At 64.4% G+C, this 27,461-nt stretch overlaps 1 protein-coding gene across 11 annotated transcripts in view; it reads left to right on the plus strand.

Annotated features, from left to right (window-relative positions):
• Window positions 1-27,461, plus strand: part of PLEC (plectin) — an 84,911-nt gene that overhangs the window by 24,973 nt on the left and 32,477 nt on the right. For 3 of the 11 annotated variants that reach the window (XM_069882048.1, XM_069882045.1, XM_069882046.1), the window contains 10 exons: window positions 16,378-16,439; window positions 17,171-17,260; window positions 18,788-18,823; window positions 19,059-19,136; window positions 19,270-19,362; window positions 20,944-21,110; window positions 22,743-22,858; window positions 23,940-24,046; window positions 24,204-24,323; window positions 26,360-26,455. In XM_069882048.1, coding sequence (XP_069738149.1) covers window positions 16,378-16,439; window positions 17,171-17,260; window positions 18,788-18,823; window positions 19,059-19,136; window positions 19,270-19,362; window positions 20,944-21,110; window positions 22,743-22,858; window positions 23,940-24,046; window positions 24,204-24,323; window positions 26,360-26,455 — 965 coding nt within the window. Of the gene's footprint in view, window positions 1-1,971; window positions 2,043-2,093; window positions 2,326-2,466; window positions 2,591-9,596; window positions 9,686-13,534; window positions 13,642-16,377; window positions 16,440-17,170; window positions 17,261-18,787; window positions 18,824-19,058; window positions 19,137-19,269; window positions 19,363-20,943; window positions 21,111-22,742; window positions 22,859-23,939; window positions 24,047-24,203; window positions 24,324-26,359; window positions 26,456-27,461 lie in introns of those variants that run through there. The other 8 variants (XM_069882049.1, XM_069882056.1, XM_069882047.1 and 5 more) reach the window with 6 other exon arrangements.

Here is a 27,461-nt window from a genome sequence, read left to right on the forward strand (position 1 = left end):
ACTGCCCCCCCTGCCCCCCCACTGCCCCCCCCCTGGATTTTCCAGCTCGGAGGCGCTGCCAGAGCCTGAGTCACCGCAGGGAGGGAGGGGGGCAGCGAGCGAGGACCCCCCCCTTGGGATCATCGGGGGGCTGGGACCCCCCCATAGCCCCCCCAAACACACCCATGGGGGCTGGGACCCCCCGTCATCATCCATGGGGGCTGGGACCCCCCCCATTGACCCCTCCAAATGCACCTGTGGGGTGGGGGGTCCCACATAGACCCCCCCTCATCATCCAAGGGAGCTGGGATCCCCCCATAGACCCCCACCCATCACCCAGGTGGGCTGGGACCCCCCCATAGACTCCCCCATGGGGACTGGGCCCCCCCCCATCACCCAGGGGGGGCTGGGACCCCCCCATAGCCCCCCATAAATGCACCCATGGGGGCTTGGACCCCCCCAATAACCCAGGGGGGGTCTGAGACCCCTCCTAGAACCCCCTGAAATGCCCCCATGGGGTGAGGGCCCCCCTAGACTCCCCTCCCCTCCCCTGGGGACTCTGCCCCCCCCCCCGCTCCGTTCCGCCGCCCGCAGGATCCGCTCCGGGTTTTCCGCGGGCTGCGGGGCGGTAAAACCCGGCCTGGACTCCGCGCTGTGCGGGACGGGGTCGCGGGAGTTTTGGGGGGGATTGGGGGGTTTTAGGGGGTCCCCACAAGTCCAGGGGGGCCGGCAAGGCCGGGGGGGTCGGTTCTTTGCTCCGTTAATTGCTCAGCGCCGAGGAGCGGCCGCCGTGGGGTGGGGGGTGGGGGTGACCCCCCCTTTTGGGGTGCTGGGGGGACCCCGAGGGGGGGCTCCTGCCCCTCCCCCACCTCCATCCCCCCCCCCCGCTGCTCCCCCCGGTTCTATCTCGGGATCGGTGACGGCTCCGGTTATTTATATCGGTGTCCTTGCCCTTCCCCCCCACCCCCGTCCCCCCCATCCCTGCAGCCGCTGCAAACCCGATCCCAGCCCCTTCCAAACCCCTTCCCAGCCCCTTCCCAGGCTGATCCCAACCCTAGCCCGATCCCAGCCCCTTCCCAGCCCTATCCCAGCTCTATCCCAGCCCTATCCTAGCTCTATCCCAACCCTATCCCAGCCCTATCCCAACCCTATCCCCTTCCCAGCCCTATCCCAGCCCTATCTCAGCTCTATCCCAGCCCTATCCCAGCTCTATCCCAGCCCTATCCTAGCTCTATCCCAACCCTTTCTCAGCCCTATCCCCTTCCCAGCCCTATCCCAGCTCTATCCCAGCCCTATCCCAGCTCTATCCCAGCCCTATCCTAGCTCTATCCCAACCCTTTCTCAGCCCTATCCCCTTCCCAGCCCTATCCCAGCTCTATCCCAGCCCTATCCTAGCTCTATCCCAACCCTTTCTCAGCCCTATCCCCTTCCCAGCCCTATCCCAGCTCTATCCCAGCCCTATCCCAGCTCTATCCCAGCCCTATCCTAGCTCTATCCCAACCCTTTCTCAGCCCTATCCCCTTCCCAGCTCTATCCCAGCTCTATCCCAACCCTATCCCAGCCCTATCCCAGCCCTATCCCAGCTCTATCCCAACCCTATCTCAGCCTTATCCCCTTCCCAGCTCTATCCCAGCTCTATCCCAACCCTATCCCAATCCCAATCCCAGCCCTATTCCCTTCCCAGCCCTATCCCGATCCCATCCCCTTCCATTCCCTGCCCTGTCCTGATCCCTGTCCCTGTCTGTTCCCCATCCCAGTCCCTGCCTGTTCCCAGCCTATTCCCCATCCCGATCCCCATCCTATCCCATTCCCATCCTGATCCCCGTCCTGTCCCTACCCATACCCTACCTATTCCCAGCCTCTTCCCCATCCCAATCCTGTTCCATCCCTGTCTCTACCCATTCCCACCCCGTTCCCCATCCTGATCCCGGTTCTATCCTTATCCCAACCCGTCCCCACCTTGTCCCCTGCCCTAATCCCTGCTCTATCCTTACCCCAACCCATTCCCAACCCTAATCCCAGTTCTATCCTTATCCCAACCCATCCCTACTCTGCCCCCCACCCTTAATCCCAGTTCTATCCTTATCCCAACCCGTTCCCACCCCGTCCCTCACCCTAATCCCAGTTCTATCCTTATCCCAGACTATTCCCACCCCCTAATTCCAATTCTATCCTTATCCCACCCTGTTCCCACCACATCCCCCACCCTAATCCCAGTTCTATCCTTATCCCAACCCATCCCCTACTCTGCTCTCACCCCAATCCCAGTTCTACCCTTATCCCCCTCCCCCCCAATCCCAGTTCTACCCTTATCCCCCCGTCCCGCTCCCATGAAGGTGGTTCCGGGTAGGTTCTCCGCTCCGGGATCTCTCTTTGGGGATCAGGGGGGGTTTGTTTTGGCCCTGTCCCCGCCCCCCCCGGGCTGTGAGGTGGAAGGGGGGGGGTACAGGGAGGAGCCTGGGGGGGGGGGGAGGCGGTCGCTGCCTCGTCCCTCCCAGCCGCCCCATGGAGGACACGGGCTCGCTCTTCCCGTCGCTGGTGGCCGTGGGGCACGCGGCGGCCTTGGCGCTCGCCTGGTACTGTCGGAGCCGAGGGGACGCGGGGGGCCAAGGTGGGTCCCGTCGGGGCGCTCCCGACACGCTTCGGCTCCGTTCGGCTCTTTCCGGCTCCGTCCGTGACGCTTCAGCTCCGCTTCGGCTCTGTTCGGGAAGCTTCGGCTCCCCTTCGGCTCCGTTCGGCTCTTTCCGGCTCCGTTCGGCTCTTTCCAGCTCCGTTCGGCTCTTTCCGTCTCCGTTCGGCTCCCTTCGAGCCTCTTCGGCTCCTTCCAGCACCTGCTCAGCTCCCTTAGTGCCTCTTTGGCTCCGTTCATGACACTTCGGCTCCATTCGGGGAGCTTCGGCTCCGCTTCAGCTCCATTCGTGATGCTTCGGCTCCATTCGAGATGCTTTGGCTCCGTTCGGGAAGCTTTGGCTCCGCTTCAGCTCCGCTTCGGCTCCATTCGTGATGCTTCGGGAAGCTTCGGCTCCATTCGGCTCTTTCCGGCTCCGTTCGGCTCCCTTCGAGCCTCTTCGGCTCCTTCCAGCACCTGCTCAGCTCCCTTGGTGCCTCTTTGGCTCCGTTCGTGATGCTTCAGCTCCGTTCGTGATGCTTCGGCTCCGTTCAGCTCCCTTCGTGCCTCTTCGGCTCCATTCTGAGGCGTTTGGGACCATTTGAGCCTCTTTGGCTCCGTTCATCTGCGCTCTGGTCCCTTTGAGCCTCTTCAGCTCCGTTTGGAGGCGTTTGGGACTGTTTAGCTGGGTTCGTGCCTCTTCAGCTCCTTTCATAGGATCACAGAATCATGGAATGGTTTGGGTTGGAAGGGACCTCCAAGCCCACCCAGTTCCACCTCCTGCCCTGGGCAGGGACACCTCCCGCTGGATCAGGGGCTCCAAGCCCCATCCAACCTGGCCTTGAACCCCTCCAGGGATGGGGGATCCATCCCTTCTCTGGGCACCCTGGTCCAGGGCTTCTCCACCCTCATTGTGAAGAAATTCCTCCTTATGTCCAGCCTCTTCGGCTCCGTTTGGGCTCCGTTCGGCTACCTCTGGGCTGGCTTCACGCCTCTCCAGCTCCTTTTGGCTCTTTTTGTCTTTTTTCAGCTCTTTTTGTCTCCTTTTCTCTCATTTTTGGCTCCTTTCGGTTCTTTTCGTCTCCCTCCTTCTTCTTTTGCCTCTTTTTGTCTCTTTTTGGCTTTTTTCACCTCCTTTCATCACTTCTTATCACTTCTCATCTCATCTCTTTTCATTTCTTTTCATCTCTTTTTGTGTTTTTTTCATGGTTTTTTTCCATCTCTTTTCATCTGTTTTCATCTCTCTCCATCTCTTTTTGTCTCTTTTCATCTCCTTTCAGGTCTTTTCATATCTTTTTGTTGGTTTCTGTATCTTTTCATCTCTTTTCATTGCTTTTCACCTCTTTTCATCTTGTTTTTCGTCTTTACATCTTTCTCCTTCTTTTGCCTCTTTTCTCCTCCTTTTGCCTCTTTTCTCTTTCTTTCGCCTCTTTTCTCCCCCTTTCACCTCTTTTTTCCCCTCTTTCTCCTCTTTTTGCCTCCTTTTCCCTCTTTTCTCCTCCTTTTGCCTCTTTTCTCCTCTTTTCTGCTTCTTTCACCTCTTTTCTCCTCTTTTCTCCTCTTTTCTCCTCTTTTCTCCTCTTTTCTCCTCTTTTCTCCTTCCTTTCACCTCTTTTCTCCCCTTTTCACCTCCTTTCTTCTCTTTTTGCCTCTTTTTGCCTCCTTTCTCCTCTTTTCTCCTCCTTTTGCCTCTTTTCTCCTTTTTTCTCCTTCTTTCACCTCTTTTATCCCCTTTTCTCCTCTTTTCCCCATCCTTTCTCCTCTTTTCTCCTTCTTTCACCTCTTTTCTCCTTCTTTCGCCTCTTTTCTCCTTCTTTCACCTCTTTTCTCCTCTTTTCTCCCTCCTTTCACCTCTTTTCTCCCCTTTTCACCTCCTTTCTCCTCTTTTATCCTCCTTCTGCCTCTTTTCACCTCCTTTCGCCTCCTTTCTCTTCTTTTCACCTTTTTTCTCCTCCTTTCACCTCTCTTCTCCTCCTTTTGCCTCTTTTCTCCTCCTTTTGCCTCTTTTCTCCTCCTTTCACCTCTTTTCTCCTCCTTTTGCCTTTTTTTCTCTCCTCCTTTTGCCTCTTTTCTCCTCCTTTCACCTCTTTTCTCCTCCTTTTGCCTCTTTTCTCCCCCTTTCACCTCTTTTCTCCTCCTTTCACCTCTTTTCTCCTCCTTTTGCCTTTTTTTGCCTCCTTTTGCCTCTTTTCACCTCCTCCAGCTCTTTAATGGGCCAGGGAGGGAGGGGTTAATGGGGAGAGGGAGGGGTTAACGGGAGAGGGAGGGGTTAACGGGAAGAGGGAGGGGTTAAAGGTGGGGGAGGGCAGGCTTGTGTCTGGGCACGGAGGGGTTAAGGGGGGGGTGGATGCTGCATCCCGTTTCCATGGTGACTCAGCATCCTTCCCCCCCCCCCTCCTTTTTTTCCATCCTTTCTGGGGTTCCCCCCCCCCCCGTTGGTGCCACGAGGGCTGTTGGCGTCGCTCCTTCCGGCACTTTCCAGGGCGTTGGCCGCGTTGGCTCCGTGCCCCCCGAGCCTCCTCCAGCGCCTCCAGCCGCCGGCTTCGTCCCCCTGGTCTTGTTCCTCTGCGTCGCCGCGCTGGTTCGGTGCCACCGAGCTGGTGCCAGCGCCTCCGAGACGCCGCATCGGTTCCCGCGGCCTCGCGCGGCCGACAGCCCGGACGGGGCTCGGGGACACCGGCCGCACGGCGCGTGGTGCCGGTTCCGTGCCGCTTCGGTCCCGGTTTGGTGCCAGCTTGGTGCCACTTTGGTGCCACTTTGGTGCCGGTTTTGGTGCTGGTTCCATGCTGGTTCGATGCCAGTTCGATGCCAGTTTGATGCCAATTTGGTCCCAGTTTGATGCCAGTTCAGTGCCACTTTGGTCCCAGTTTGGTGCCGGTTCGATGCCGGTTTTGGTGCTGGTTCCATGCTGGTTCGATGCCAGTTTGGTGCCAGTTCGGTGCTGGTTCGGTGCCAATTTGGTCCCAGTTTGATGCTGGTTTTGGTGCTGGTTCCATGCTGGTTTGATGCCAGTTTGGTGCTGGTTCGATGCCAGTTCGATGCCAGTTTGGTGCCAGTTTGGTCCCAGTTTGATGCCAGTTCAGTGCCAGTTCAATGCCAGTTTGGTGCCAGTTCAGTGCCAATTTGGTCCCAGTTCGATGCTGGTTCAGTGCCAGTTTGGTCCCAGTTAGATGCCGGTTCAGTGCCAGTTTGGTCCCAGTTAGATGCCAGTTCAGTGCAAGTTTGGTTCCAGTATGGTGCCAGTTTGGTGCTGGTTTGATGCTGGTTTTGGTGCTGGTTCCATGCTGGTTCGATGCCAGTTTGGTCCCAGTTTGATGCCAGTTCGATGCCAGTTTGGTCCCAGTTTGATGCCAGTTCAGTGCCAGTTTGGTGCTGGTTTGATGCCAGTTCAGTGCCAGTTTGTTCCCAGTTTGATGCCAGTTCAGTGCCAGTTTGTTCCCAGTTTGATGCCAGTTCAGTGCCAGTTTGGTCCCTGTTTGTTCCCAGTTTGATGCCAGTTCAGTGCCAGTTTGGTCCCTGTTTGGTCCCACTTCAATGCCAGTTCAGTGCCAGTTTGGTGCCAGTTTGGTGCTGGTTCGCTGCCAGATTGATGCCAGTTTGGTCCCAGTTTGATGCCAGTTCAGTGCCAGTTCAATGCCACTTTGGTGCCAGTTTGGTTCCAGTTCGGTGCCACTTTGGTGCTGGTTCGATGCCAGTTTTGGTGCTGGTTCCGTGCTGGTTCGATGCCAGTTTGGTGCCAGTTAGATGCCGGTTCAGTGCCAGTTCGATGCTGGTTCTGTGCCAATTTGGTCCCAGTTTGATGCCAGTTCAGTGCCAGTTCGATGCTGGTTTGGTGCCAGTTTGATGCTGGTTCAGTGCGAATTTGGTTCCAGTTCGGTGCCAGTTTGGTCCCCGTTAGATGCTGGTTTTGGTGCTGGTTCCATGCTGGTTCGATGCCAGTTTGGTTCCGGTTCAATGCCAGTTTGATGCCAGTTTGGTGCCAGTTTGGTCCCAGTTTGGTCCCAGTTCAAGGCCAGTTTGGTCCCAGTTCAAGGCCAGTTTGGTCCCAGTTTGGTGCCGGTTTGATGCCAGTTTGGTCCCGGTTTGGTGCGGGTTCGGTGCCGGTGGCCGCTGGCACGTGGCCGGTGTTCGAAGGACGCCGCGAGGTCACAGCTGGCAAAGCTCGTCACTGTCCCCATCCCCGTCCCCATCCCCGTCCCCGCGCCGCGGCCCCGTCCCGGATCCAACTGGGGGAACTGGGATGGACTGGGGGGATTCTGGGGCCACCGTGGGGCAGGTTTGGTGGCCAGGAGAGAGTGTGGGGGACACACACTGGTGCCGGGGGGTCCCCGTGGCCACCGCCAGCCCACATGTGGCCACTGGCGGGGGTGGTGGCTTTGGGGGTTCCCTGGGCGGCCGCGGTGACGCCAGCTCCGGGCGCTATCGCTGCCCCCCAGCCCCACGGCGGCTTATCTGTGGGGCACAGCTGGGACGGGGCGGCGGGGGGAGCCGTGGGGCTGAGCCGTGGGGCTGATCCATGGGGCTGATCCGTGGGGCTGCCCCACACCGTGGCCGGGCTGTGTCCGTGTCTGTGGCTGCGCCGTGACCGCGTCCATCCCCACCAGTGCCGTCATCATGTCCATGGCCAGCCCTGCCCTTCCCATCTCCATCATCTCCATCTTCTCCATCATCTCCATGGGGTCCTGCCCCAGCCCCGTCCTTCTCTCCAGCCTCATCTCCATCTCCATCTCCACCCTCATCCCATCCCATTTCTATCTCCATCATCTCTATCTCTGGCTCCATAATTTCCACCTCCATCCTCGTCTCCACCTCCATCATGTCCATCCCTGTCTCTCATCTCCATCCCTATCTCTCATTTCCATCTCCATCCCCGTCTCTATCATCTCCACCCCTTCTCCTTCTCCTTCTCCTTCTCCTTCTCCTTCTCCTTCTCCTTCTCCTTCTCCTTCTCCTTCTCCTTCTCCTTCTCCTTCTCCTTCTCCTTCTCCTTCCCATCCCATTTCTATTTCCATCATCCCCATTTGCACCTCCATCCCCATCTACACCTTCATCATCACAATGCCTCCATCTCCATCGTCTCCACCTCCATTATGTCCCTCTCCATCATGTCCATCCCTATCATGTCCATCCCTATCCCCACCTCCATCATCTCCACCCCATCCCATTTCTCTCTATCTTTATCTCCACCTCCATCATCTCCATCTCCATCATGTCCATCCCTATCTCCATCTCCATCGTCTCCATAATCTCCACCCCATCTCCATCTCTACCTCCATCCTCATCCCATTTCTATCTCCATCATCCCAATCTCCACCTCCATCATCTCCATCTCCATCTTGACCTTCCCCATCAACTGCATCATCTCCATCCCATCTCCATCCCATCCCATTTCTATCTCCATCATCTCTACCTCTACCTCCATCATCCCCATCTCCATCATCTCCACCCCATCACCTCAATAATTTCCATCATCTTCATCCCTGTCTCCATCTCCATCTCCACCATCTCCATTTCTGTCTCCATCACCATCATCTCCATCATCCCCATCCCCATTTCCATCTCCACCATCTCCGTTATCCCCCCGTGCGGGTGCCTCCCGCTCCCGCTGCTCTCCGCTGCGTTGCTGCTCGGGGCCTGGGCTGCATCCAGCGCAGGAGGAGCCGCGTTTGGCGTGGGCGCAGCCTGACTCACGGGCCCCGCCGGACACACGGACAGCCGGCCGGACGCACGGACAGGCCGCCATGCGCTGCTGCTGCGGCTGCTGCGGCCGCCGCGCCCGGCCAGGAGGTGCGGGGGGCTGCTGGGGGGCTGCAGGGGCTGCAGGGGGGGCACGGGAGTGGGGTGCAGGAGCTGCAAAGGGGGACACAGGGTGGGTGCAGGAGCTGCAGGGGGGGTGCAAAGTGGGTTGCAGGGGCTGCAGGAGCTGCAGGGGAGCATGGAATTGGGGTGCAGGAGCTGCAAAGGGGGACACAGGGTGGGTGCAGGAGCTGCAGGGGGGGCGCAAAGTGGGTTGCAGGAGCTGCAGGAGCTGCAGGAGCTGCAGGGGAGCACGGAATTGGGGTGCAGGAGCTGCAAAGGGGGACACAGGGTGGGTGCAGGAGCTGCAGGGCTGCAGGGGGTGCGTGGGGGTGCAGTGCAAGAGCTGCAGAGGGGGCACAGGGTGGGTTGTAGGAGCTGCGGGAGCTGCAGGGGTCGTGGGATTGGGGTGCAGGGGGTGCATGGGGTGGGATGCAGGAGCTGCAGGGGCTGCAGGGGGGCACAGAGTGGGTTGCAAGGGTGCAGGGGGCACAGGGTGGGTTGCAGGAGCTGCGGGGGCAGCACATGATTGGGGTGCAGGAGCTGCATGGGGTCACAAAGTGGGTTGCAAGGGTGCAGGGGGGGCACAGGGTGGGTTGCAGGAGCTGCAGGAGCTGCAGGAGGGCACGGGATTGGGGTGCAGGGGGTGCACAGGGTGGGCTGTATGAGCTGCAGGGGCTGTAGGGGGGGTACAGGGTGGGTTGCAGGAGCTGCAGGGCTGCAGGGGTCATGGGATTGGGGTGCAGGGGGGCACAGGATTGGGGTGCAGGAGCTGCGGGGGGGTCACAAAGTGGGTTGCAAGGGTGCAGGGGGTGCACAGGGTGGGCTGCATGAGCTGCAGGGGCTGTAGGGGGGGTACAGGGTGGGTTCCAGGAGCTGCAGGGCTGCAGGGGTCATGGGATTGGGGTGCAGGGGGGCACAGGATTGGGGTGCAGGAGCTGCATGGGGTCACAAAGTGGGTTGCAAGGGTGCAGGGGGGGCACAGGGTGGGTTGCAGGAGCTGCAGGAGCTGCAGGAGCTGCAGGGGGTGGGTGGCAGGAGCTTTAGGGGTGCCGGGGGTGCCCGGGGCGGGGGTGCAGGAGCTTTAGGGGTGCCGGGGGTGCCCGGGGCGGGGTGCAGCGGGCGCGGCCCGTTGGGGGCGGAGCCGTCGGGGTCCCGGCCCCTCCCCTCCCCCTCCGCGGCCCCTCCCCTCCCTCCCCGGTCCCTCTCCCGTTCCGGACCCGTCCCGAGCCCCGAGGATGGCGAGCCCCGAGCTCGGCCCCGAGCGACGGAGGGTCCTGAGCGAGCGGCTCTGCTGCGTCGGTGCGTGGGGGGGACCCGGGGAACCGGGGAACCGGGGCAGGCGGCGCTAGGACCCGGGGGCGGTGGGGACGGGGCGGTGTTAGGACCCGAGGGAGACGGAGAGAGGGCGGCGCTAGGACCCGCGGGAGACGGGGAGAGGGCGGCGCTAGGACCCGGGGGAGACGGAGAGAGGGCGGCGCTAGGACCCGGGGGAGACCGCGGGCAGCGGCGGGAGGGGCGGGGCCGCGCCCCTACTATTAGCCACGCCCACATGACCGCAGACCACGCCCCCCTCGCTGAAGCCCCGCCCCCCGCGGGCTGCACTGGGCTGGAGCTGAGCCGAACTGGGCTGGAACTGGGTTAGAACTGAGCCAAACTGGATTGAACTGGGTTAGACTGGGCTGGAGCTGAGCCAAACTGGGCTGGAACTGGGCTAGACTGGGCTGGAGCTGAGCCAAACTGGGCTGAACTGGGTTAGACTGGGCTGGAGCTGAGCCGAACTGGGCTGAACTGGGCTAGAACTGAGCCGAACTGGATTGAACTGGGTTAGACTGGGCTGAAGCTGAGCCAAACTGGGCTGAACTGGATTAGGCTGGGCTGGAGCTGGGCTGAACTGGGCAGGAACTGAGCTGAACTGGATTGAACTGGGTTAGACTGGGCTGGAGCTGAGCTGAACTGGGCTGAACCGAGCCAAACTGGGCTGGAACTGGGCTGAACTGGGATGGAACTGGAGTGAACTGGGCTGGAGCTGAGCCAAACTGGGCTGAACTGGGTTAGACTGGGCTGGAGCTGAGCCGAACTGGGCTGAACTGGGTTAGACTGGGCTGGAGCTGAGCCGAACTGGGCTGAACTGGGCTAGAACTGAGCCGAACTGGATTGAACTGGGTTAGACTGGGCTGGAGCTGAGCTGAACCGGGCTGAACCGAGCCAAACTGGGCTGAACTGGGCTGGAACTGGGATGGAACTGGGTTAGACCTGGGTTGAACTGGGCTGAACTGGGCTGGAGCTGAGCCAAACTGAGCTGAACTGAGTTGAACTGGGCTTGAACTGGGTTGAACTGGACTGGAGCTGGGCTGAGCTGGACTGGAACTGAGCCGAACTTGGCTGAACTGGGTTAGACTGGGCTGGAACTGAGCCGAACTGGGTTGTACTGGGCTGGAACTGGGCTGGAGCCGAGCTGAACTGGGCTGAACTGGGCTGGACTGAGCAGAAGTGAGCTGGGCCAAACCGGACTGGAGTGGACTGGGCTGAGTTGAGCCGAACTGGGCTGAACTGGGCTGAGCTGGGCTGGGGCTGAGCCCAACTGGGTTGGACTGGGCTGAACTGGGCTGGGTGCGTGCGTGCGGCTGCCGGCGGTGCCAGCGCTGCCAGAGCCGCCGCTGAGTCAGCGGGAGCCGCCCGGGCTGCCAGCTCCTGCCCGCGGGCGGCGGGGGGGATGCGCAGGGCAGGGGCTGCAGGCCGTGCGGGGGGTGCAGGGGGTGCAGGGGGTGCTGGGGATGCAGGGGGTGCAGGCCATGCAGGGGGTGCAGGGAATGCACAGACAGGGATGCAGGGGATGCAGGGGATGCAGGGACAGGGATGCAGGGGGTGCAGGGAATGCACAGACAGGGATGCAGGGGCAGGGATGCAGGGGGTGCAGGGAATGCACAGACAGGGATGCAGGGGATGCAGGGGGTGCAGGAGATGCAGGGGGTGCAGGGACAGGGATGCAGGGGGCGCAGGGGGTGCAGGGACAGTGATGTGAGAGGTGCAGGAGATGCAGGGGCTGCACAGGGTGGGGTGCAGGGGGTGCAAAGGCTGCAGGGACAGGGATGTGGGAGATGCAGGAGGTGCAGGGGATGCAGGGACAGGGATGCAGGGGGTGCAGGGGGTGCACAGACAGGGATGCAGGAGATGCAAGGGGTGCAGGGGGTGCAGGGGCTGCAGGGGCTGCAGGGACAGGGATGTGGGAGATGCAGGAGGTGCAGGGGCTGCAGAGACAGGGATGCGGGAGGTGCAGGAGGTGCAGGGGCTGCAGGGGCTGCAGGGACAGGGATGCAGGAGGTGCAGGGGGTGCACAGTCAGGGATGCAGGAGATGCAGTGGCTGCAGGGGCTGCAGGGACAGGGCTGTGAGAGATGCAGGAGGTGCAGGGGCTGCAGGGACAGGGCTGTGGGAGATGCAGGAGGTGCAGGGGCTGCAGGGACAGGGCTGCGGGAGATGCAGGAGGTGCAGGGGCTGCAGAGACAGGGATGCGGGAGATGCAGGGGCTGCAGGGGCTGCAGGGGCTGCAGGGGCTGCAGGGACAGGGATGCAGGAGGTGCAGGGAGTGCACAGTCAGGGATGCAGGAGATGCAGGAGGTGCAGGGGATGCAGGGACAGGGCTGTGGGAGATGCAGGGGGTGCAGGGGCTGCAGGGACAGGGCTGCGGGAGATGCAGGAGGTGCTGGGGTTGCGCAGCATTAGAGGAGCAGGTACAGGCGCTGCAGGGCACGCGGCGGGCGCTGGTGCCGCGGGGGGCTGGGTTTTGGGGCGCCTCCTGCCCGGCCGGCCCTGCCAGCCCTGCGGCTGCGGCTGCGCCCACGCCGGCGCCAGCAAACCCGAGTCGCTCCCGTTCCTCCCCGCGGCGTGGAAGAACCAGAGTCACTCCGGATCCTCATCGTGATGTGGCTGGACCAGAGTCACTCTGGATCCTCATCGTGATGTGGCTGAACCAGAGTCACTCTGGATCCTCATCGTGATGTGACTGAACCAGAGTCACTCTGGATCCTCATCGTGATGTGGCTGGACCAGAGTCACTCTGGATCCTCATCGTGATGTGGCTGGACCAGAGTCACTCTGGATCCTCATCGTGATGTGACTGAACCAGAGTCACTCTGGATCCTCATCATGATGTGGCTGGACCAGAGTCACTCTGGATCCTCATCATGACGTGGCTGGACCAGAGTCACTCCAGTTTGTCCGTGGCCGAGCCGTAAGGTCCCCATCCCACCCCAAGGTCCCCATGGGGTCCCTGTGACCCCCAGCGTGTGGGACAGGAGGGGATCCTGACCCCCCCGACTTGCAGGTCTGGGGATCCCACTGCTCCCCCATCCTCGTGGCTCCGGGCAGGAGGGGGTTAAGTCGTTTCTCTCCGCCGTGGGGGGGGGGTCTGACCCCCACCTTATGGGGCTGACCCCCAACTTGTGGGGCTGGGAGTGGGTCTGACCCCCAACTTGTTGGTCTGGAGGTCCCATTCCCCCCCACATCCTCATGGCTCCGGACAGGAAGGGGTTAAGTCGTTTCTCTCGGCCGTGGGGGGGTCTGAGCCCCAACTTATGGGACTGGGGGTGGGTCTGACCCCCAACTTATGGGGCTGGGGGTCCCATTCACCCCCCCAACCCCGCCCATCCCCGTGGCATTGTGGTGGCTCTGGACAGGAGGGGGTTAAGTCGTTTCTTTGTGCCGTGGGGGGGGGTCTGACCCCCAACTTATGGGTCTGACCCTCAGCTTATGGGTCTGGGTGTGTGTCTGACCCCCAACCTGTGGGGCTGGGGCTCCCATTCCCCCCCCCCCCCCGCGCCCATCCCCGTGGCCTCGTGGCTCCGGACAGGAGGGGGTTAAATCGTTTCTTTTGGCCGTGGTGGGGGGTCTGACCCCCAACTTATGGGTCTGACCCCCAACTTATGGGTCTGGGAGGCTGCTGACCCCCAACTTGTGGGTCTGGGGCTCCCATTCCCCCCCCCCGCCCATCCCCGTGGCGTCGGGGCGGCTCCGGTCAGGAGGGGGTTAACTCCCTTTCCGCGGGGCGGGCTGTGGGGCGGGGTTGGGGGGCGGGGGGGGGTGTGGGGGGGGCTGTGGGGCGGGGTTGGGGGGGCGGGGGGGTCTCTCTCGCTTCTCCGGGAGCGGAGGGAGCGGCACGAGCTGCGTCGGGTCTCAGCGCGATGGAGCCGAGGGGGGGGGGCGGCAGCGAGGAGACCCCGGCGAGAGCCGCCCTGAGGGAGATGGGGGGCAGGAGAGGTGAGGGGGGGCGGGGGGGGAGAGGGGGGGAGAGGGGAGATGGGGGGGCAGGAGAGGGGAGATGGGGGGCAGGAGAGGGGATGGGGGGGAGATGGGGGGCAGGAGAGGTGAGGGGGGGAGGGGGGGGAGAGGGGGGGAGAGGGGAGATGGGGGGGCAGGAGAGGGGAGATGGGGGGCAGGAGAGGGGATGGGGGGGAGATGGGGGGCAGGAGAGGTGAGGGGGGGTGGGAGAGGGGAGATGGGGGGGTAGAAGAGGTGGGGGGGGCATGGGGGGTGGGAGATGGGGGCAGGAGAGGTGATGGGGGAGATGGGGGGGCAGGAGAGGGGAGGGGGGGAGATGGGGGGCGGGGGGGGAGAGGGGAGATGGGGGGTAGAAGAGGTGGGGGGGGCATGGAGGGTGGGAGAGGGGGGCAGGAGAGTTGATGGGGGGAGATGGGGGGCAGGAGAGGGGAGATGGGGGGCAGGAGAGGTGAGGGGAGGGACATGGGGTGCAGGAGAGGGGAGAGAGGGGAGATGGGTGGGAGAGGTGAGGGGGGGCGTGGGGGGTGGGAGAGGGGAGGGAGGAGATGGGGGGGCAGGAGAGGGGAGATGGGGGGTAGGAGAGGTGGGGGGGGACATGGGGGGTGGGGGGGGGATGGGGTGCAGGAGAGGTGAGGAGGGGAGGTGGGGGCAGGAGAGGGGAGGGGGGAGATGGGGGGCAGGAGAGGTGGGGGGGGACATGGGGGGTGGGAGAGGGGAGATGGGGGGGAGATGGGGGCAGGAGAGGAGAGATGGGGGGAGATGGGGGGCAGGAGGGGTGGGAGAGGGGAGATGGGGGGCAGGAGAGGTGGGGGGTTCGCTGTGGGGCGCCTGGGGGGCGGTGTGGGGTGCGGCAGAGCACTGTGTGTCCCCCCCCCCCCCCCCCCGCTATGGGGCAGCCCCCCATGTGGGGCGGTGCCCAGCCGGGCTATGGGGCAGCCCCACACGTTGGAGCTGTGGGGCTGAGGTACGTGTGGGGCAGGGCTCCCCCCCCAGCTGTGGGGCAGCCCCCCCCGTGTGGGGCAGCCGCACGTTGGCCCGTGGGGCACGGGGGCCGTGGGGCGTTGGCCGCCCGCCGTGCCCATGGCGGCGCGAGCGCTTCCTCCCACGCCCCACGGCGCGGCAATGCCTGCCCCACAGCTGCCCCACGGCGCGGCTGCCGCACCTACCTGCCCCATAGCTGCCCCATGGTGTGGCTGCCACCCCTACCTGCCCCATAGCTGCCCCACAGCTGCCCCACAGCTGCCTCAGCTGCCCCATAGCTGCCCCACGGCGTGGCTGCCACCCCTACCTGCCCCATAGCTGCCCCACGGCTGCCCCACGGCGTGGCTGCCACCCCTACATGCCCCACAGCTGCCCCATGGCTGCCCCATGGCGTGGCTGCCACCCCTACATGCCCCATAGCTGCCCCATAGCTACCCCACAGCTACCCCACAGCGTGGCTGCCACCCCATAGCTACCCCACAGCTGCCCCATAGCTGCCCCACAGCTGCCCCACGGCGTGGCTGACACCCCTACCTGCCCCACCTACCTGCCCCATAGGTGCTCCACAGCTGCCCCACGGCATGGCTGCCACCCCTACCTGCCCCATACCTGCCCCACGGCTGCCCCACGGCGCGGCTGCCTCACCTACCTGCCCCATAGCTGCCCCACAGCTGCCTCAGCTGCCCCACGGCTGCCCCACAGCTGCCCCATGCTGTGGCTGCTACCCCTACCTGCCCCACAGCTGCCCCATAGCTGCCCCACGGCTGCCCCACAGCTGCCCCAGCTGCCCCGTAGCTGCCCCATAGCTGCCCCACGGCTGCCCCACAGCTGCCCCATGGTGTGGCTGCCACCCCTACCTGCCCCATAGCTGCCCCAGAGGTGCCATTCCTGCCCCTCGGCTGCCCCATAGCGCGTCCAGGCCTGCCCCACAGCTGCCCCATAGCGTGGTGAGGCTTGCCCCACGCCTGCCCCACTGCCTGTGGGTCCTTGGGAGCCAAACTGGGTTAGACTGGGCTGGAGGTGAGCTGGACTGGGTTAGACTGGGCTGGAGCTGGGCTGAACTGGGCTAGACTGGGCTAGACTGGGCTGGAGCTGAGCTGAACTGGGCTGAACTGGGCTAGACTGGGCTGGAACTGAGCTGAACTGGGCTGGAACTGGGTTGAACTGAGCTGGAACTGGGTTGAACTGAGCTGGGCTGAGCCAAACTGGGTTGAACTGGGCTGGAGCTGAGCCGAACTGGGTTGGACTGGGCTGAACTGGGTTAGGCTGGGCTGGAGCTGGGTTGAAACTGAGCTGAACTGGGCTGAACTGGGTTAGACTGGGCTGGAACTGAGCCGAACTTGGCTGAACTGGGCTGGGCTGAGCCAAACTGGGTTGAACTGGGCTGGAACTGGGTTGAGCTGGGCTGGAGCTGAGCTGGAGCTGAGCTGGGCTGGAGCTGAGCTGGAGCTGAGCTGGAACTGGTCTGGAGCTGAGCTGAACTGGGCTGAACTGGGCTGAAACTGAGCTGAACTGGGTTGAACTGAGCTGGAACTGGGCTAGAACTGGGTTGAACTGGACTGGAACTGAGCCGAACTCGGCTGAACTGGGTTAGACTGGGCTGGAACTGAGCCGAACTGGGTTGTTCTGGGCTGGAACTGGGCTGGAGCCGAGCTGAACTGGGCTGAACTGGGCTGAACTGGTCCGGCACTGGGTTAGACTGGTCTGAGCTCCGTCCCTGCTGTTCTCCCGCAGATGAGCGCGACCGCGTGCAGAAGAAAACCTTCACCAAATGGGTCAACAAGCACCTGCTCAAGGTACGGCAGAACCGCAGCCGCAGCCCGCGCCGCCCCGAGAGCCGCTGCAGCCCCATTGCAGCCTTGTCGCTGCAGGCCTGTTGCAGCCTCGTTACCGCATCCGCATCGCAGCACCCCTGCTGCAGCCTCGTTGCAGCCTGATCGCTGCGTCCCCATCGCAGCATCCACATCACAGCCTCACTGTTGCAGCCCTGTTGCAGCCTGATCGCTGCAGCCCCATCGCAGCGTCCCCGTTGCAGCCTTGCTGCTGCATCCCCGCGGCAGCATCCCCGCTGCAGCCCCGCTGCGGTCTCGGGGCTGCGTCCCCATCACTGCATCCCCAGCCCAGCCTCACTGCTGCATCCCTGCCGCAGCCTCGTTGCAGCCTCACTTCTGCATCCCCGTTGCATCCCCGGCTGCAGCGCCCGCTGCGGCGCCGCCCCGGCCTCCACATGCCCCGTTGCGGCCTCGCTGCAGCAGCCCCGTTGCATCCCCTGCGGCTGCATGGCTGCAGCCCCCCCCCTCCCCGTCCCCCGTAGGGGCTCAGCCCCTCTGCCCGGGGCCGCATGCCGCGTGCTGCGGCGCGGCGGCTGCGGTAACATGCGTCTCTCCTCCTGGCGTGGGCGCAGCACCGGCGCGCAGAGGTAGGTGCCGCGGGGGCTGCGCTGGGTTCGGGCTGCGGGGGGGTGTTGGGGGCTGGTGGTGCCGGTGCCTGCGCCGCCCCGGTGACGCCGCGGCGGCGGTTCCTGCAGGCGCAGCGCCACGTCAACGACCTCTACGAGGACCTGCGCGACGGCCACAACCTCATCTCGCTGCTGGAGGTGCTCTCGGGGGACACGCTGGTACGTACCGCGGCGCGACCGACGCCGCAGCCGCCGCCACGCGCGGCCTTCTCTCTGTTCTCCTGCTTCGCAGCCCCTCTGCCACCCCCCGCGTCGCATACCCGCTGCCGCCCGCCTGCGCTGCGGTGCTGCAGCCCCAGTGCCATCCACACGTGCCACAGCGCCGCATCCCCACCCGCATTGCTGCGCCGCATCCCCGAAACCACCCACCTGCGTCGCAGCGCCGCATCCCCACCGCCACCCACCTGCGTCGCAGCGTTGCAACCCCAAAGCCACCCACCTGCGTCGCATCCCCACCGCCACCTACCTGCATTGCAGTGCTGCAGCCCCGCTGCCACCCACCTACCTGCGTTGCAGCCCTGCAGCCCTGCAAGCATCGCAACCCCACTGCCACCCATCCACGCCGCAGCCCCGTTGCCACCCACCCGCATCGCGGAACCGCATCCCAACCACCACCCACCTGCGTTGCAGCCCCGCAGCCGCATCGCAGCGCCGCAGCCCCACCACCGCTGCATCCCCGCTGCCACCGACCTGTGTCGCGGCTCTGCCGCAACCCACCTGCATTGCTGCGCCACCTCCCCATCCATCCACCTGCGTCGCAGTGCTGCATCCCCCCCAACGCCCTGTCGCATTGCAGCTCTGCAGCCACGCAGCCGTGTCACCGTGCTGCAGCCCCACTGCCACCCAGCCGCGTCGCAGCGTCACAGCCCCACTGCCATGCAGCCGCGTCGCAGTGTCACAGACCCACTGCCACCCAGCCGCGTCGCAGCGCTGCAGCCCCACTGCCACCCAGCCGCGTCGCAGCGCCGCAGCCCCACTGCCAGCCAGCTGCATTGCAGCATCACAGCCCCACTGCCACCCAGCCATGCCGCAGCCCCACTGCCACCCAGCCACGTCGCATCACTGCGGCCCCACTGCCACCCAGCTGCGTCGCAGCGTCGCAGCCCCACTGCCACCCAGCCACGTTGCATCACTGCGTCCCCACTGCCACCCTGCTGCGTCGCAGCGTCGCAGCCCCACTGCCACCCAGCCGCGTCGCATCACTGCAGCCCCACTGCCACCCAGCTGCGTCACAGCGCTGTGTCCCCACTGCCACCCTGCTGCGTCACAGCATCCCAGCCCCACTGCCACCCAGCCGCGTCGCATCACTGCAGCCCCACTGCCACCCAGCCGCGTCGCAGCGTCACAGCCCCACTGCCACCCAGCCGCGTCGCAGCGCCGCAGCCCCACTGCCACCCTGCTGCGTCGCAGTGCTGTGTCCCCACTGCCACCCTGCTGCGTCGCAGTGCTGTGTCCCCACTGCCACCCTGCTGCGTCGCAGTGTCACAGCCCCACTGCCACCCAGCCACGTCGCATCGCTGCAGCCCCACTGCCACCCGCCTGCATTGCTGCATCCCCACCGCCTCCCTCCCCGCAGCCGCCTCTAACGTGTCTTTGCTTTGGTGCCCTCTCTGCTTCGCCGGGTCCTGGCGTCGCCGCTGCCGCCCCCTCCTGCTCCTTCCTCTCTTTGCGCCGCGCGCGCCGCAGCCCCGGGAGCGCGACGTCATCCGGAACTTGCGCCTGGTGAGTGCCGGCGGCGCCGCACGCGCCGACGCCGCACGCGGCAGCGCGGCCGAGACCCAGCGACCGCGCGGTGCCGTGGGGCGAGAGCGTCGCTGCAGGCGGGAGGCGTCGAGGGCGCGACGTGGGGCGCGTGGGGTGGCGGCGGCGTCGTCGCCGGCTGCGGGGCGGTTTGGGGGGCGCAGCGGGGGCCGCTCCGGCGCGTGCCTCGTGGCGCTGACGCCGCGTGTCCCCGCAGCCGCGCGAGAAGGGCCGCATGCGCTTCCACAAGCTGCAGAACGTGCAGATCGCGCTCAACTACCTGAAGCACCGGCAGGTGAGTGGTGGTCGGGGCGTGGTGGTGACCCCGGGGAGCCCCGGCACGGCCCCCGGTGAACCCCGGCACAGCCCCCGGTGAGCCCCGGCACGGCCCCGGGGAGCCGTGGGTGACGCGGCGCCCGGCCCCGCAGGTGAAGCTGGTGAACATCCGCAACGATGACATCGCCGACGGGAACCCCAAGCTCACCCTGGGGCTCATCTGGACCATCATCCTGCACTTCCAGGTGCCGGAAGCACCGGGGGCACCGCAGGGGGACGGGGGGCAGCGGGGTGGGGGGAACACGGGGTAGGAGGGGGTGGTGGAGGCTGCGGGTGGTGGAGATGGTGCTGGGAGGTTGGGTTGGGGGAGATGGTGATGGTGAGAGGAGGTTGGGGTGATGGGAACATGGTGAAGGAGGTGGTGGTGGAGGCTGGGGGTGGTGGGGATGGTGGGGATGGTGGTGCCAGGAGGTTGGGGTGCTCGGAACGTGGTAAAGGAGATGGTGCTGGGAGGTTGGGGATGATGGTGATGGTGATGATGGTGCCAGGAGGTTGGGGTGATGGGGACACAGTAAAGGAGGTGGTGGTGGAGGCTGTGGATGGTGGAGATGGTTGTGGGAGGTCGGGATGGTGGGAATGGTGGAGACGACGGTGATGATGATGATGGTGAGAGAAGGTTGAGGTGGTGGGAAGATGGTAAAGGAGGTGGTGGTGGAGGCTGGAGATGATGGAGATAATGGTGATGGTACCAGGAGGTTGGGGTGGTGGGAACATGGTGAGGGAGGTGGTGGTGGAGGCTGGAGATGGTGGAGATGGTGCTGGCGATGGGGCTGGTGGTGCTGGGATGGTGGAGATGGTGGTGATGGTGATGGTGAGAGGAGGTTGAGGTGGTGGGGACACAGTAAAGGAGATGGTGGTGGAGGCTGGGGGTGGTGGAGATGGTGGTGGGAGGTTGGAATGGTGGGAATGGTGGAGATGGTGATGGTGGAGATGCTGATGGTGCTGGGAGGTTGGGGTGATGGGAACACGGTCAAGGAGGTGATGGTGGAGGCTGGAGATGGTGGAGATGGTGCTGGGAGGTTGGGATGGTGGAAATGGTCATGGTCATGGTGGAGATGATGATGGTGAGAGGAGGCTGAGGTGGTGGGAACGTGGCAAAGGAGGTGGTGGTGGAGATTGGGGGTGGTGGAGGTGGTGGAGATGGTGATGGTGATGATAGTGAGAGGAGGTTGAGGTGGTGGGAAGATGGTAAAGGAGGTGGTGGCGGAGGCTGGAGATGATGGAGATAATGGTGATGGTACCAGGAGGTTGGGGTGGTGGGAACATGGTGAGGGAGGTGGTGGTGGAGGCTGGAGATGGTGGAGATGGTGCTGGGGATGGGGCTGGTGGTGCTGGGATGTTGGGGTGGTGGAGATGGTGATGGTGAGAGGAGGTTGAGGTGGTGGGGACACAGTAAAGGAGATGGTGGTGGAGGCTGGGGGTGGTGGAGATGGTGGTGGGAGGTTGGAATGGTGGGAATGGTGGAGATGGTGATGGTGAGAGGTGGTTGGGTTGGTGGCGATGGTGGAGATGCTGATGGTGCTGGGAGGTTGGGGTGGTGGGAACACGCTGAGGGAGGTGGTGTTGGAGGCTGGAGATGGTGATGATGGTGCCAGTGATGGTGCCAGGAGGTTGGGGTGGTGGGAACGAGGTGAGGACCTTGGTGGGGATGGTGCTGGTGGTGGGAGGTTGGAGTAGCGGTGATGGTGTTGGTGATGATGATGATGATCCCGGCGCCGTGCCGGTTGGTTCCCCGGCGTTGCCGGTGACGCGTGGGGTGGGGGCAGATCTCGGACATCCAGGTGTCGGGGCAGTCGGAGGACATGACGGCCAAGGAGAAGCTGCTGCTGTGGTCACAGCGCATGGTCGAGGGCTACCAGGGGCTGCGCTGCGACAACTTCACCACCAGCTGGCGCGACGGCCGCCTCTTCAACGCCATCATCCACCGGCACAAGTAGGTGGTGGTGCCAGGAGGGTCCCATCTCCTCCCTCTCCCTCTCCTCATTCTCCATCACCTCCATCTCCTCCTTCTCCATCATCTCCATCTCCTTCATCCCCATCCCATCTTCTCCCTCACCATCTCCATCTACCATCTCTCATCTCCCATCTCCACCTTCTCCTTCTCCATTCACACCCCTTCAACTTCAACTTCTCCTTCTCCACCTCCTCCATCTCCTTCTTCTCCATCTCCCTCAACCCCATCCATCTTCTTCCTCACCATCTTCCTCACCATCTCCATCTTCTCCCTCCTCCTCCTCCTCTTTCTCCTCCTCCATCTTCTCCTTCTCCATCATCTCCATCTCCTTTATCCCCATCCCATCTTCTCCCTCACCATCTCCATCTACCATCTCTCATCTCCCATCTCCACCTTCTCCTTCTCCATTCACACCCCTTCTCCTTCTCCTTCTCCTTCTCCTTCTCCTTCTCCTTCTCCTTCTCCTTCTCCTTCTCCTTCTCCACCTCCATTCCTCCTCCTCCTCCTCCTCCTCCTCCTCCTCCTCCTCCTCCTCCTCCTCCTGGTTGCGGAGCGCGGGCTGGCCTTGCTCCGTCAGTGCCGTTCCCATTCCCGGCGTGTCCCGGCGCGTTCCCGGTGCCGGCAGCGCCGCGTTCCTCGTCCCACGCTCCGCGGGGCCGTGTGGGCGCGGTGGTGCTGCCGCCGCGTGCCGGGGACGCCGAGTCCCTGCAGGCCCCGTGCCGCGCCCCGTGCCACGCGCCAACGCTGGCCACCGGCCACCACCCGCTCCTGGTACCAGCGTGGCCACCAGCGTGGTCCCCGTACTGGCCGCCGTGGCATCCCTGGTGCCACTGTGGCCACCAAGTATGTCCTGGCCACTAGCCCAGCCCCTGTCCTGGCCCCGGTGGGGTCCTGCTATCAGAGTGACCACCGTGAGGTCCCTGTCCTGGCCACCTTGGGGTCCTGGTATGAGAGTGACCACCAGCACCATCCCTGTCGTGGCCACCAGTGTGATCCCTGGTACTGGAGTGGCCACCAAGTGTGTCCTGGCCACTGGCTCAGACCTTATCTTGGTCACTACGGGGTCCTGGTATGAGAGTGGCCACCAGCATGGTCCCTGTCCTGGCCGCCACGGGTCCTTGGTGCCAGTGTGGCCGCCAAGTGTGTCCTGGCCACTGGCCCAGCCCCTCTCCTGGCCACCGTGGGGTCCCTGTGGTGGCCCCGTCAGGTCCAGGTGGAGAGTGGCCACCATGAGGCCCCTGTGGTGAGTCCTGGTGGACAGTGGCCACCGTGGGGTCCCTGTGGTGGCCCCAATGGGTCCTGATGGAGAGTGGCCACCATGAGGTCCCTGTGGTGAGTCCTGGTGGACAGTGGCCACTGTGGGGTCCCCGTGGTGTCCACAGAGGGTCCTGGTGGAGAGTGGCCACCATGAGGTCCCTGTGGTGGCCCCAGTGGGTCCTGATGGACAGTGGCCACTGTGGGGTCCCCGTGGTGGCCCCAGTGGGTCCTGGTGGAGAGTGGCCACCATGAGGCCCCTGTGGTGGTTCCTGGTGGACAGTGGCCCCCGTGGTGGCCCCGTGGTGGCCCCGGTGGCCGGCGGTGGCTGACGGTGTGTGGCGGGTGTTCCCGCAGGCCCATGCTGATCGACATGGCCCGAGTTTACCGGCAGAGCAACCTGGAGAACCTGGACCAGGCGTTCGCCGTGGCCGAGCGCGACCTGGGCGTCACCCGCCTGCTCGACCCCGAAGGTGGGTCCCCGCGTCCCCATGTCCCTGCGTCCCCATCCCATGTCCCAGTGTCCGTGTGTCCCCGTGTCCTCAATCCTGTGTCCCCATCCTGTGTCCCTGTATCCCCATGTCCCCATCCTGTGTCCCAATGTCCGTGTGTCCTCATGTCCCCATGTCCCTGTGTCCCCAATCCCATGTCCCTGTGTCCGTGTGTCCCTGTATCCCTGTGTCCCTGTCCTGTGTCCCCATGTCCCTGTGTCCCAGTGTCTGTCTCCATGTCCGTGTGTCCCCATCCCGTGTCCCCAGTCCCATGTCCCAGTGTCCCAGTGTCCGTGTGTCCCCCTGTCCTCAATCCTGTGTCCCCATCCTGTGTCCCTGTGTCCCCATGTCCCTGTGTCCCCATGTCCCTGTGTCCCCATCTCATGTCTCCTATCCTGTGTCCCAATGTCCGCGTGTCCCATGTCCCTGTGTCCCCATCCTGTGTCCCCAATCCCATGTCCGTGTGTCCCTGTATCCCTGTGTCCCTGTCCTGTGTCCCCGTGTCTGTCTGTCTCCATGTCCCTGTGTCCCCATCCCGTGTCCCAATCTCATGTCTCAGTGTCCGTGTGTCCCTGTGTCTCCCTGTCCCCATCCCATGTCCACATGTCCCTGCGTCCCCATCTCATGTCTCCTATCCTGTGTCCCAGTGTCCGTGTGTCCCATGTCCCTGTGTCCCCAATCCCACGTCCCAGTGTCCCTGTGTCCCCAATCCCACGTCCCAGTGTCCGTGTGTCCGTGTGTCCCCATCTCATGTCTCCAATCCCGTGTCCCAGTGTCCGTGTGTCCCCATGTCCCTGTGTCCCCACCCCATGTCCCCAATCCCATGTCCCAGTGTCCTCGTGTCCCCACGTCCCTGTGTCCTTTTCCTGTGCCCAGTGTCCGTGTGTCCCCATGTCCTCATGTCCTGTGTCCCCGATCCCATATCCCAGTGTCCGTGTGTCCCTGTGTCCCTGTCCCCTCTCCATGTCCGTGTGTCCCCATGTCCGTGTGTCCCCATGTCCCCAATGTCCATGCGTCCCCCCCGTGTCCGTGTGTCCCTTGCTGACGCCCCGTGTCCCCTCAGACGTGGACGTTCCGCAGCCGGACGAGAAATCCATCATCACCTACGTGTCGTCGCTGTACGACGCGATGCCGCGGGCCCCGGCGCTGCAGGACAGCGGCGCCGCCAACGTGAGCGCGGGGGCTGCGGGGGCTGCGGGGGCTCCGGGGGCTGCGGGGGCTGCGGGGACCGTGGGGGCTGCGGGGACCGTGGGGGCTGCGGGGGCTGCGGGCGCAGGGTCCCCCCCGCCTCGCCGCCTGCGCCCCACGCACCGCGTCCCCCCAGCAGGAGCTGCAGCTGCGCTGGCAGGAGTACTACGAGGTGGTGACGCTGCTGCTGCAGTGGATGCGGCAGCACACCGCGCTCTGCCAGGACACGCGCCTCCCCGCCAGCTTCGAGGAGATCGAGGTGAGGAGACCGCGGGGACGGCGGCCGCGCAGCCTCGGCACGCGCTGCAGCCTCGCCACGCGCTGCAGCCTCGGCACGTGCTGCAGCCTCGCCACGCGCCTGCGCTCAGCCAGCCCGCAGCGTGCGTGTGCCCAGCGTGCACCAGATGCATCCCTGGAATCACTGGTCCCTGTGGGAACATGATGCGTCCCTGGTCCCTGCTGGCACACGGATGCATCCCTGCTCCCTGCACAGACACGGATGCATCCCAGCATTGCTGGTGGCTGCAGGAACATGGATGCATCCCTGGTCCCTGCAGGAGCACAGATGCATCCCTGGCATTGCCAGTCCCTGCAGGCACATGGATGCATCCCTGCTCCCTGCAGGAACTCAGATGCATCCCAGCATTGCTGGTCCCTGCAGGCACATGGATGCATCCCCTGCATCCCCAGTCCCTGCAGGCACAGAGATGCATCCCTGGCATCCCTGCTTCCTGCAGGCACATGGATGCAGCCACCGCATCCCCAGCCCCTGCAGGCACACGGATGCATCACTGGTCCCTGCAGGCACACAGATGCATCACTGGTCCCTGCAGGCACACAGATGCATCGCTGGTCCCTGCAGGCACACAGATGCATCACTGGTCCCTGCAGGTACACGGATGCAGCCCCTGCATCCCCAGCCCCTGCAGGCACAGGGATGCATCCCTGGCATCGCTAGTCCCTGCAGGCACACGGATGCAGCCCCTGCATCCCCAGTCCCTGCGGGCACATGGATGCAGCCCCCACATCCCCAGCCCCTGCAGGCACACAGATGCATCACTGGTCCCTGCAGGCACACGGATGCATCACTGGTCCCTGCAGGCACACAGATGCATCACTGGTCCCTGCAGATACACGGATGCATCCCCAGCCCCTGCAGGCACACGGATGCAGCCCCTGCATCCCCAGCCCCTGCAGGCACACGGATGCAGCCCCTGCATCCCCAGTCCCTGCAGGCACATGGATGCAGCCCCCACATTCCCAGCCCCTGCAGGCACACGGATGCATCACTGGTCCCTGCAGGCACACAGATGCATCACTGGTCCTTGCAGATACACAGATGCAGCCCCTGCATCCCCAGTCCCTGCAGGCACACGGATGCATCCCTGGCATTGCTAGTCCCTTCAGGCACACGGATGCAGCCCCCGCATCCCCAGCCCCTGCAGGCACACGGATGCATCACTGGTCCCTGCAGGCACACGGATGCAGTCCCCGCATCCCCGGTCCCTGCAGGCACAGAGATGCATCCCTGGCATTGCTAGTCCCTGCAGGCACACGGATGCATCACTGGTCCTTGCAGATACACGGATGCAGCCCCCACATCCCCAGTCCCTGCAGGTGCACAGATGCAGCCCCTGCATCCCCAGTCCCTGCAGGCACACGGATGCAGCCCCTGCATCCCCAGTCCCTGCAGGCACACGGATGCAGCCCCTGCATCCCCAGTCCCTGCAGGCACAGGGCTGCATCCCTGGCATTGCTAGTCCCTGCAGATACCCAGATGCAGCCTCCACATCCCCAGCCCCTGCAGGCACACAGCTGCATCCTGGCATGGGCGTCTCCCCAGGGCTGCGGGCGCTGCGGTCGCTGCCAGGAGGGGCTGTGGGGGAGCCGGGGGCCCCTGTGACTCAGGCGGCTGGAAACCGTGACTCACCGGGGACTCGCCGTGACTCACCGGAGCCGAATGCGGCCGCAGCCGCATTCGGCTCCGGTGAGTCACGGCGAGTCCCGCAGCCGCCACTCCCGCTGCCACGAGCCGTGGGGTGGGACAGCGGGGGGACCCCGACTACCGTGGGGGGCTGTGCCCCACATCTGAGCCCCCATTGGGGTCCCGTGCCCCCCATCTCAGCCCCCCAACCACCCTAGGGGTCCTGTGACCCCCTCTGAGCCCCCTCTGGGGGTCCCGTGCCCCCCATCTGAGCCCCCATTGGGGTCCCGTGCCCCCCATCTCAGCCCCCCCAACCACCCTAGGGGGCCTGTGACCCCCATCTGAGCCCCCGTGCCCCCCGTCTCTGTCAGATCGTGTGGCGCCAGTTCCTCAAGTTCAAGGAGACGGAGCTCCCGGCCAAGGAGGCCGACAAGAGCCGCTCCAAGGCCATCTTCCACGCCCTCGAGGTGCGCGCCGCGACGGGGGGTCCTGGGGGTCCCGAGGGGCTGGGATTCGTGGGGTTCCACGAGGTTGGGGGTCCCGGGGGGTTGGGATTCCCAAGAAGTTGGGGTCCCAAGGGTCTGGGGGTCCCAAGAGGTTGGGAGTCCTGAGGGTCTAGGGGTTCCGAGAGGTTGGGATTTAATGATTTCCAAGAGGTTGGGGGTCCCAAAGGTCTGGGGGTCCCGGGAGGCTGAGATCCATGGGGTCCTGAGAGCTTAGGGGCCCTGGAGGTCCCAAGAAGTTGGGGTCCCAAGGGTCTGAGGATCTCAAGAGGTTGGGGGTCCCAAGTGGTTGGGATTTAATGGGTTCCAAGAGGTTGGGGGTCCCAATGATCTGGGCGTTCCAAGAGGTTGAGAGTCCTGGAGGTCCCAAGGGTCTGGGGGTTCCAAGAGGTTGGGGGTCCTGGAGAGAGATCCCAAGAGGTTGGGGGTCCCACGGGTCTGGGGGTCCTGAGAGGTTGGGTGCCCTGGGGAGACGGGGGTCCTGAGGGGCTGGGGGTCGGGTGATGCGGGGGCTCTGCTTGCGGGGCGGGGGCTCTGGGGTCTCCGTGGGGCACAGGGATGCGACGGTGCGGGTTGCAGAGCACGGTGCAGGGACTCTGGGGACTCCTTGGGGTGGGCTAATGCGCTGCTGCGGGTTGCAGGGCGCGGTGCAGGGGCCCTTGGGGTGGGCTAATGCGCCGCTGCGGGTTGCAGGGTGCAGCGTAGGGGCCCTTGGGGTGGGCTAATGCGCCGCTGCGGGTTGCAGGGCGCAGCGTAGGGGCCCTTGGGGTGGGCTAATGCGCCGCTGCGGGTTGCAGGGTGCAGCGTAGGGGCCCTTGGGGTGGGCTAATGCGCCGCTGCGGGTTGCAGGGCGCGGTGCAGGGGCTCTCAGGATGGGCTAATGCGCCGCTGCGGGTTGCAGGGCGCGGTGCAGGGGCTCTCAGGATGGGCTAATGCGTCGCTGCGGGTTGCAGGGTGCGGTGCAGGGGCC

Source organism: Phaenicophaeus curvirostris, unplaced genomic scaffold (assembly GCF_032191515.1).
Source record: "Phaenicophaeus curvirostris isolate KB17595 unplaced genomic scaffold, BPBGC_Pcur_1.0 scaffold_75, whole genome shotgun sequence".
In the NCBI taxonomy this organism is placed as follows: Eukaryota; Metazoa; Chordata; class Aves; order Cuculiformes; family Cuculidae; genus Phaenicophaeus; species Phaenicophaeus curvirostris.